General features: G+C 33.0%; 1 protein-coding gene across 1 annotated transcript; it reads left to right on the top strand.

Annotated features, from left to right (window-relative positions):
- The first annotated feature begins 601 nt into the window (after nucleotides 1–601).
- On the top strand, nucleotides 602–10,461 carry LOC139509327 (sentrin-specific protease 1-like). The gene is made up of 5 exons (XM_071296123.1): nucleotides 602–733; nucleotides 2,810–2,925; nucleotides 5,593–5,712; nucleotides 8,459–8,527; nucleotides 10,339–10,461. Exons 1-5 carry the CDS (start codon nucleotides 676–678, stop codon nucleotides 10,429–10,431), a joined length of 456 nt encoding a protein of 151 aa, XP_071152224.1. The 5' UTR covers nucleotides 602–675; the 3' UTR covers nucleotides 10,432–10,461.
- Nucleotides 10,462–10,689: the final 228 nt, after the last annotated feature.

Raw genomic sequence — 10,689 nt, 5'->3', positions numbered from 1 at the left:
ATATTTTGTCAACACAACTTGCTGACCAGTCTATCACAGATGATGATGTTTTGTCAACACAACTTGCTGCTGACCAGTCTGACACAGAGGATGATGTTTTGTCAACACAACTTGCTGCTGACCAGTCTGACACAGAGGATGATGTTTTGTCAACACAATTTGCTACTGACCAGTCTGTCATAGAGGATGATATTTTGTCACACAACTTGCTGCTGACCAGTCTGTCACAGAGGATGATGTTTTGTCAACACAACTTGCTTCTGTCACAGAGGATGATGTTTTGTCAACACAACTTGCTGCTGACCAGTCTGTCCCAGAGGATGATGTTTTGTCAACACAACTTGCTGCTGACCAGTCTGTCCCAGAGGATGATGTTTTGTCAACACAACTTGCTGCTGACCAGTCTGACACAGAGGATGATGTTTTGTCAACACAACTTGCTGCTGACCAGTCTGTCACAGAGGATGGTGATTTGTCAACACAACTTGCTGCTGACCAGTCTGTCACAGAGGATGAGTTTTTGCCACACAACTTGCTGCTGACCAGTCTGTCACAGAGGATGATGTTTTGTCAACACAACTTGCTGCTGACCAGTCTGACACAGAGGATGATGTTTTGTCAACACAACATACCAGGGTATCACCCTTGAAAGATTCTTCTGCAACAACTTTAAAGATGTCATCAATGGAGGATGTCAAAAAACGAAGTCTGTCACAGGTTGATTGTGAAGAAGGTTGGTGAATTAAAATCAAAATTGTAGATGGATATTTTTTGTGCTTGTTATAGCTTTGCTCTACCTTTTGTCTATCTTCAACTTGCTTGCTACATCAATATTTTAAAATCTCAATGTCTTGGATCATTAATTATTTGTTACTCAACTTAATTGTGAAATTGTGAAAAAAAGAAGTTTCAATAATCATAGCAGCCATTACATAATAACAAAGGCATGGGGGTAAAACAAATAAGAGATACATTTAAATGTGGATTTCTTTAAAAATAATATTGAAATATTTAAAAAAGTATTATTAACAAATTATGCACTATTAATTGTTTTATTATCAAATAACAAGCTTTTGATCTGATGAAGGTTTTTAATACATTTCTAGAAAAAGTTTTAGTTGCATTAAATATGTATACTGTAGTTGCATATATATGCAAAATACTGTGTATGATTAACAGTATATTTGATAGACATATGATCATGAATAGTCCATAACACTTGACTATTTAAATATCTTTTTTGTCAAGCCTGTGACTTTTGTGGCAGAAAGCTTGACATAGAGATAGTGATCTGGAAGAGGCAGTAGCCTTAGCTAAATTCGTTAAAGCTTAATATTTCAGAAAAGTACAAGACTTTGACTTTTGACATCATACTTTGTATATAGATACCTCATGTTAAGAAGCTGAACCAAACTTGGCCTAAATCATCCTTAGCATATTACGTTCTAAAATATGTATCAAATCATGCCCATCAACAAAGATGGCAGCCATGGCTAAAATAGAACATAGGGTTAAATGCAGTTTTTGGCTTATAGCTCTGAACTAACGGTATATAGAGCAAATCTGCATGGGGTAGAAATGTTCATCAAAACAAGATCTATCTGCAACGTTAGCTAACTTCCTTTAAGCTGTGTATTTTAGAAGGTGGAAGGTTTTGATCCTTATACTTTGTATATAGATGCCTCATGTTACAAAATTTTCCATCTGTCATGTCCATTGTCTTTGACCTCAGTTTTATGGTTCAGCTACTACTTGAAAAATAAAGGGTTTATATAAGTCAGCCTCACTGTGTGATGCATTTTCTTACCCATCACTCAACAACTTCTTGTTTAATGAAATATTTGTCAGTGGTATCATCAATAAGCAGTAGCTCACACTTTCACTTGTTGAACCATGATTTCAAACAGTTAACATGTGAGGTTTTTTATGCCCCACCTACGATAGTAGAGGGGCATTATGTTTTCTGGTCAGTGCCTCCGTTCGTTCGTTCGTCCGGTTAAAGTTTTGGTCAAGGTAGTTTTTGAAGAAGTTGAAGTCCAATCAACTTGAAACTTAGTACACATTTTCCCCATGATATGATCTTTCTAATTTTAATGCCAAATTATAGTTTTGACCCCAATTTCATGGTCCACTGAACATAGAAAATGATAGTGCGAAGTTCAGGTTAAAGTTTTTGGTCAAGGTAGTTTTTGCTGAAGTTGAAGTCCAATCAACTTGAAACTTAGTACACATGTTCCCCATGATATGATCTTTCTAATTTTAATGCCAAATTATAGTTTTGACCCAATTTCATGGTCAACTGAACATAGAAAATAATAATGCGAAATTCAGGTTAAAGTTTTTGGTCAAGGTAGTTTTTGATGAAGTTAAAGTTACATCAACTTGAACTTAGTACACATGTTCCCTATGATATGATCTTTCTAATTATAATTCCAAATTAAAGTTTTTGACCCCAATTTCACGGTCCACTGAACATAGAAAATGATAGTGCGAGTGGGGCATCCGTGTACTATGGACACATTCTTGTTTTATTTCAAAATGCCAACATATATGATTATTTTAAGGAATTTGGATTTCTTAAAAGTCCAAGTACGTTTGCAGAACACCTGTAGATTACCAAGATAATCACACTGCAGGAGAAGGGAAAGTCAACTTCCTGTAGTTTTTTTTTTTTTAAATCGACAAAAGTTTCTGTTTTTCTTGTATTGGTTGAAGATTATTGTTTTCCATCTGAATTTCAATTTTTGACATTATTGTGAAGGATTAATTTTATCTTTTTAACTATATGGTATATCTTTTAATTATTCAGTTCTGTCAGAGATTTGGAGATCTAAATCAAGAGATGCAAACACTATATCTAAAGTAGGACCATATTCTATCTCAATAGATGCTCTGAATACCATCCAACATTGGCTTTCAGATGAGGTAAGCAAATCTGAGGCAAAATAGTTTTAAAAATTAGATAATACTCTGTACTTTTTTTTAAAAGAAATATGCTTTTTGAAGAAGTACAGTGTTATTTTTCTCATGAACTACAAGTCACATTTCTATGGAGCCCCGCTAGGGACATGCAAAGAAAAAAAATATATTGTGCGCACTGCGCACAAAATAATATAGTGTGAACACAAAATAATATATTGTGCGCACAATTTTAATATATTGTGCGCACAACTTAAACATATTGTGCGCACAACATAATATAGTGTGCGTTAAATTCTTTGACTTTACACAATGTGTCCTTTTTAAAGTGACAGAATGGAAAAATGCATAAGGTTTTCTTTTGAAATGGGGCTAGCTAGATACATGAAAATACTCTTGCAAAAAATCATCAGTGCATTCGTATCGACTCCTGACATGAATACTGAATAAATTACGTTTATTTCAGATTAATATTACACCATACAAGCATTCCGTACACCAAATATATCCAGCTAAATGCTTATAGTATCCGAGAAATACACCAAAAACAAAAAATTACTTTGCCGGACCACTTTACCCTGAAAATGAGGTCAAGGTCAAATGATACCTGTCAAGTTGACATTTAGACATTAAAATCGTTTCATACAACCAAATATAGAAGAACTATTGCATTTGGTATCTGAGATTATGTCTAAACCACGAACATTTAACTTTGTTGAATGATCAGTAAAATGAGTCAAGTGAAAACTGTTTTCCTAATTTTGGACGCACACCACATCATATTGTGCGCACAATATGTTTAAGTTGTGCGCACAATATATATTTAAATTGTGCGCACAATATATTTAAATTGTGCGCACAATATATTATTTTGTCCCTAGCGGGGCTCCGTACATTTCTTGATAAATGTAAATCTCAACTTAAACTTTATAAAGAAAAGTTAAGAACTTAAGAAAATGTTCTAAGTTTTGTTATTAGAGTTATAATTATAATCAAAACAGAGTGATATAACATGTTAAATAATGCATTTAAAAAAAAATACAGTTCAACACAGATAACATTCTTAATTTATGCAGTCAATAAACCAAGTTAAAATTCAGTTTTTAGGTAAGAAAATTATTAGCTCACCTGGCCCATAGGGCCAAGTGAGCTTTTCTCATCACTTGGCATCCATGGTTGGGCGTCCTGCATCCATCATCTGCTAACTTTTACAAAAAATCTTCAATTCTAAAACTACTGGGCTAAATTTGACAAAACAAAGCCACAATCATTATTAGGGTATCTATTTGAAAAATGTGTCTGGAGATCCGGCCAACCAACCAAGATGGCAGCCATAGATAAAATAGAAAATGAAGATTTTGGCTTATAACTCTAAAACCAAAGCATTTACAGCAAATCTGACACGGGGTAAAATTGCTTTATCAGGTCAAGACTTGTCTGCCCTGAAATTTTCAGATGAATTGGAGAACCTGTTGTTGGGTTGCAGCCATAAATTGGTAATTTTAAGGAAATTTTGCCTATTTTAGCTCACCTGGCTCATAGGGCCAAGCAAATTTTCTCATTATTTGGCGTCTGTCATCCGTCTTCTTCCATCATCCTCAACTTTTACAAAAATCTTCTCCTCTAAAACTACTGGCATCATAGCTAAAAATAGAACAATGCCCAGGGTAAAATGTAGATTTTGGCTTATATCTGAAACCAAACCAGAGCAAATCTGACATGAGATAAATGTGTTTATCAGATGAAGATCCATCTTCCCTGAAATTTACAGATGAATCAGACAACCTGTTGTTAGGTTGCTGCCCCTGAATTGGAAATTTTAGGGATATTTTGCGGTTTTTGGTTATTATCTTGAATATTATTATAGATAGAGATAAACTGTAAACAGCAATAATGCTCAGCAAAGTAAGATCTACAAATAAGTCAACACGGCCAAATCTCCTTAAGGAGATATTGCCCTTTATAGTCAATTTTTAACAATTTTTCATTAATATTTGTAATCTTTTACAAAAATATTCTCCCCTGAAACTACTGAGACAAATTTAACCAAACTTGTCCACAATTATCTAAAAGGGTATCTTGTTTTAAAATTGTGTCCGATAACCCCGCCTGTGAAACCAAGATGGCCAACATGGCTAAAATAAGGACATGGTAAAATGCAGTTTTTGGCTTATATCTTGCAGTAAGAGCAAATCTTACAAGATAAGATTGTTTTTATGTCCAAATCTATCTACCATGAAATATTCAGCTCATTCAGGCAACCTGTTGTTGCGTTCCTGCCCCTGAATTGGTCATTTTAAGAAAATTTTGCAGCTGTTGGTTATTATCTTGAGTATTATTATAGATAAAGATAATCTGTTAATAGCACTAATGTACAGCAAAGTAATTCCTAATAATAAGTCGGCATTACCAATACGGTTAATTGGCCCTTTAAGCCCTGGTCACAACGAACCCAAAATACATTTATGCAGGGCCACAACATAAAATTTTGTCTAATCGCAGGTCATCTGCAATCATGGTACAACAGTTGCTCGATATTTTGAGCATCGTGCCACTGTTGTGTGTTGTGAGACGAAAATTGAACATGCACCTTTTTTGCATAATTCCTGCAAGTAATTAGATTTCTACACCATGCTTGTTTATCTATTTATAACTTTTTATTTTTTGTTTTAGGTGATGAATGCCTACTTGTATATGTTGTCTGAAAATTTCCCCCAGGTCTGCCATATCAACAGTGTGCTTATGACAGCTGTATTTAATGATCAGCCACAAATTCATTCATTATTACATCAGGTATTTTTTTTTAAGGCATGATCATATGGTTTATTTAATTACTATATATACTTTTGAAAATTTCCAAAAGTAGTATGTTTTCAAAGGCCTGATACACCCCTAGTTGCTGAAAAATCTAAAATCTTGTATCAGATGACATAATTTTTGTAAAATTGTTGCATAAAAGGTTAATAATGATAATTATGATAAATTTATCATTGTAAATATACTAAACCGCAAAAGAAACTTTGTATTTGTCGAAAGCCTAAATTTTCAAATGAATATTTAAAAATAATAAAAAAAAAAACAATTTCATATGTATTAAAAAAAAATATCTATCTATTTTTTTGTTTAGGTAAATTCTCTTCAATTGATGCTAAGATTATGTTGAAATTTCCTTTATGGCTGGCTGTGTTCATTAATTTGGTTGTTCTAATAGTTGTCTCTTTAGGTCCTTGTACACGTTTCACAGTCACATTTCATGATTATGAGATGCAAGTTGTCCATGCCTCTATAAGGGTATTTTAGAGGTGCTAAGTTTTCGTGTCATCATTATCTGTTGATGCAGTACTGATGCCATGACTTAACCCACCATAAAGAGAACAGCTAATAGGACATTTGAATGCTGGACAGCGACCTCAAGTCGTTGCATATGCATTTAACTGCAATGTAGGCACCATCCAACGTCTACATGAACACCACAATTCAACAAACAGTACAAATGACCGTCCACGTATTCAACACTAATGGCAGACCTGAATTAAATAAATCTTGGATATGATAGTGGAAAACTATTAATGAACTAAAATAATGCGGATTTGTTAAATAACAAGGGTATTTATACGCCCATTCAATTAAAAATGCATTAATTTTTCCATTATGTTTGCCTCAAATTACTGTGACATTTCTTTTGCAGTTTAGTATATAATGGAATTTGAAGAGACTTTTGTACAAGTGATATAGATTTAGCACTATAAAACCAGGTTCAATCCCCCATTTTCTACATTTTAAAATGCCTGTTTCAAGTCAGGAATATGTCTCAGAATATTTTTTTTATATATACCTTAATATAACACAAGGTACTTTACTAAATTTTTTGAAAAATGACACCCAGTCCCGAATTCCCGTTATTTTTTGATTTCTCGGTTGTCAAACCTACTTAAACTTAATATGCCGTAAATCTAAATTGATTTATCTACACAATGGTATATGACACGAGTATCATTGTTGTCGGGATCATTAGTAGCAGGTCTCAGAAGTCGGTCAACGGGATTTTTTTTGCATTCGTCTCAAACTTTGGCAACACCCAGCCCACAGTGATTGAATTATTATAAAAATTATTAAAATTAAAACTGTCAGCTTCCCTCTGACTATAATTATTATCTTTATTGTAAATTCTTTACAGAGTATGTCAAACAAACCCAAATAAGTGTTTTTTGAGGTCTGTCGAATGTGTCAGGAGTTTCTAATTTTAGAACTCAGATTTTTCCCATTTTATTGACATCATTCAGACTCTCTCTGGACTTTACATAAGATATTGAGATAACTCCAAAAGGTTTGAAAAGCGAGAAATTTTGAAGTATCATGAAAAGATGTATTTAGCTAATGATGCTATTTGTTCATGGTATGTATATTTCTAATATAAACATTTTATTTTATTTTGAGTAGGGAAAACAAAACAAAAACGTATGTCAATCCTTATTTGAATGGTAAATTGACATTTTTAAAATCCTAAACTTGCAGAACCCCTTGTATTTTCGAAAATATTCATCAATAGTCAATTTTTGTAATAGTTCGTCATTTGAAAAATGACCATCTGCTATACCGGAACAGGAATGGACAGTAATCCCACCTATATTCAAGGAAGCCACTCCCGTTGTTCCTGTGACTGCCGACCATTCCCCCCCCCCCCCCCCCCCCTTTTTTTAGTTCTTGTTCTATAGTACAGACCAAATGGCTCTTCCCCGTTCCACTTTGCCCCAAAAGCAAAATTTTATGACCATTTTTTACCTCATTCAATGCTATAAGCTGTTTGACATTCATTTTGTTATGATACACACGTGTACACAACGCCACTAATGTAGAGTTATAAATTGACCAAAATTTCCCACATTTATTTTTAGCCAGACGATTGACCAATGAGAAACCAGTATAAAATTACATGCGGACTGAGTGTTGCCAAAGTTTGAGACGAATGCAAAAAAAATCCCGTTGACCAACTTCTGAGACCTGCTACTAATGATCCGACAACAATGATACTCGTGTCATATACCATTGTGTAGATAAATCAATTTAGATTTACGACATATTAAGTTTAAGTAGGTTTGACAACCGAGAAATCGAAAAATAACGGAATTCGGGACTGGGTGTCATTTTTCAAAAAATTTAGTTAAGTACCTTGTGTTATATTAAGGTATATAGGAAATTTTTTTCTGAGACAAGTGCCTGTGAATATGACAGTTGTCCATTTGTTTTTGATGTGTTTTGTCATTCGATTTTGTTATGTGATAATGGACTTTCCGATTTTATTTTCCTCAGAGTTTAGTATTTTATTGATATTTCTTTTTAATGAGGTAAACACAGTTAATTTTTCAACAAACTATTTTTCCTTAAGGCCTTCACATACATATAACCATACAAGCATTTACTTTTAACAAAAATAGTAGACACACCTTTTCAAGTTACAGTCTCTATGCCTTTTGATGAGTAAATAATGGACAGTTATTGTTCTGGTTTTCTGTAAATTCTTGTTTTTTGCATCTTACAGTATGACTTCAAGGAGTTTGATACAATAATTGGTGCTGTTCATGAGAATGATAACCACTGGACACTTATGGTATGTACATAATATATAAAAGGAGATCTGGTATGAATGCATGGAGACAACTATCCACCAGAGTTCAAATAACAAATTGGTCACCTTACATTGTGAAAAAAATACATACCATATAGCCAGCTATAAAAGATTTCCCCTGTGAGCGCTAAAACACAGATATTGGGACCGGTGACAGATAAGATGTTAAACTGTAAATGCTGCCAAGATTTTGCGATTTTTTCTTAATAAGATATATACAGTTTTCCACACTTTTTTTTCATGCTTGATGATATTGATTTGATATTTGGTTTATTGTTTAATCATGACAAGTAACAGATAAAGTTGGTATTTTGTTCCAATCTGAAAATTCAGTTTTTGATTGTTAATGGTTTTAAGAAATGGAAGAATTTGATTTATGGTCCTTCCCTATGCCTACATTACCCTACTCATTTGCTCTGTAATTATTGTACAAAGTGAGGAGAAGTTATCAGCTTGCTCAAGTCTAAGGGAGGGGAAATAGACCAGTAGTAGACAATAAACAGATATTTGGGTTTTTCTTCATATAGATATCATAAAATTTCAGCTGCTGGACACAATGTAAATCTCTTAAGCTTGATCTGTGCTCACTTACCAAAAAGTTTAAACTGTGCTCACAGCTGATATGTTGTGATATATAAATGTGTAGAAAACCCAATAATTTATATCTATCGGACATTTAAAGACCTCTCTCATCTTCAGTGTAAACAATGAATTATACTTATATATACACAACTATTGATTGATTAATATTTTAATTGAGGTCTGAAGCAAGGTCAAATCTGAATCAAGTAATCTATTACAAAAGGTTAAATTTAATCACAACATAGGCAACAGAATATAACCTAGGGTTAGATATTAACAAAGGGTTATGGCATTTAATCCTTGCCTTGAATTTAACCAAGAGACAAACAACCTGGTATAGTTGTTTAATAATGGCTCTTACCATACCTCCTCTATAAATCCCTTTAAAGGCTTTCTTAAGGAAATGCTCCTTTTGGCACCACAAGCCAAAATTATCCTTTTCGCTCTACAGTGCACATGCTGATGGCGAAATTATCCTCGAGGATACATAAATTTCTATATTTAGACTGTCACATTGTAAATATATCAAACGAGCCTCTTGTACACTTGATTCATAAATAATATAATTAAATACATTTGGTATATTTATATTCTGGCCCGAGAACACAATCATTTCGTAGTGCATTTCTTTTAGACAATAAATTCAAATTAAAAAAATTGCACCTGCTCTTTCTCAAAAAGATTTTTACAGTGTAGTGTACTTCCAGTGAAACAAGTAATTTCAAAATTATAGAAACTTCTACCAGCTCTAAACTCAAAATATTGACAATTCTGTGTTAAGGGGTGTAAAATTCAGTTTGACAGCTTCAGACGTGATAAAATTTGACCTTTTTGAACTGAACCAAATCACTACTTAACATAAAGATTCAGCACCCAAATTTTTTTAACATGTAAATACATCCCCCTACTTAATATTTCATGCATTTAATATCAAGAAATAAATTGGGAAAGTGTATCAAATAAAACATGCAAGTTATACACTGTTTACACTAGGGACTATATTCGTAGACAACGAAAACCAAAGGACTATAACTGTGTCCTTGGACCTTTTGCTTAAATATGGCGTCAAATACAATGTTTTTTCAAAGAATGTTGTGAGAAAAATACTTGTTACAAACAAAATGGAGGATTTGAAAACAATTGGTTGTATAAGGATGATAATTTTTTTTTTATGATTATTTGTGTCTTAACTCTGTCTGATTTAATTTTAGGTTATTCTACTACAACAACAAATTATCTTGTATTTCAATCCAATGGGTGAGCTGTTTCTCTCAGAACAAAAACTTCTTCAGAATTGGTTGTAAGTTAAAATTTTAGAATAGTACATGTAAAGAATGAGGAAAAAAATTACATCTTTTGTAAAACTATGAGGCAGTAATGATTTAAATTTTAGGGGATTAATATTTTTCAGTTAACAAGCATGGTGACATTTGTAATTTAAATTGATCTCTGATATATTATATTTGATTCTGGTAGCCCAATAATGAAAATTTTTCACCTTTTGAACAACATAGTTTAAAAGTTAACTGAACTGCTAATTTTAAGACCATCTCAAAAGATTC

The sequence above is a fragment of the Mytilus edulis genome, unplaced genomic scaffold, assembly GCF_963676685.1.
Source record: "Mytilus edulis unplaced genomic scaffold, xbMytEdul2.2 SCAFFOLD_1591, whole genome shotgun sequence".
Classification (NCBI taxonomy): domain Eukaryota; kingdom Metazoa; phylum Mollusca; class Bivalvia; order Mytilida; family Mytilidae; genus Mytilus; species Mytilus edulis.
Note: the sequence above shows the minus strand (reverse complement) of the source record. Positions and strands in the feature narration are given on the sequence as shown.

Excerpts from the sequence above, each read along its gene's own strand:
- LOC139509327 (XM_071296123.1), top strand. The coding sequence starts at position 676 with ATGTCATCAATGGAGGATGTCAAAAAACGAAGTCTGTCACAGGTTGAT. Across the intron at positions 2,926-5,592 it reads AACATTGGCTTTCAGATGAG|GTGATGAATGCCTACTTGTA; the intron begins GTAAGCAAATCT and ends TTTTTGTTTTAG. Across the intron at positions 8,528-10,338 it reads ATAACCACTGGACACTTATG|GTTATTCTACTACAACAACA; the intron begins GTATGTACATAA and ends ATTTAATTTTAG.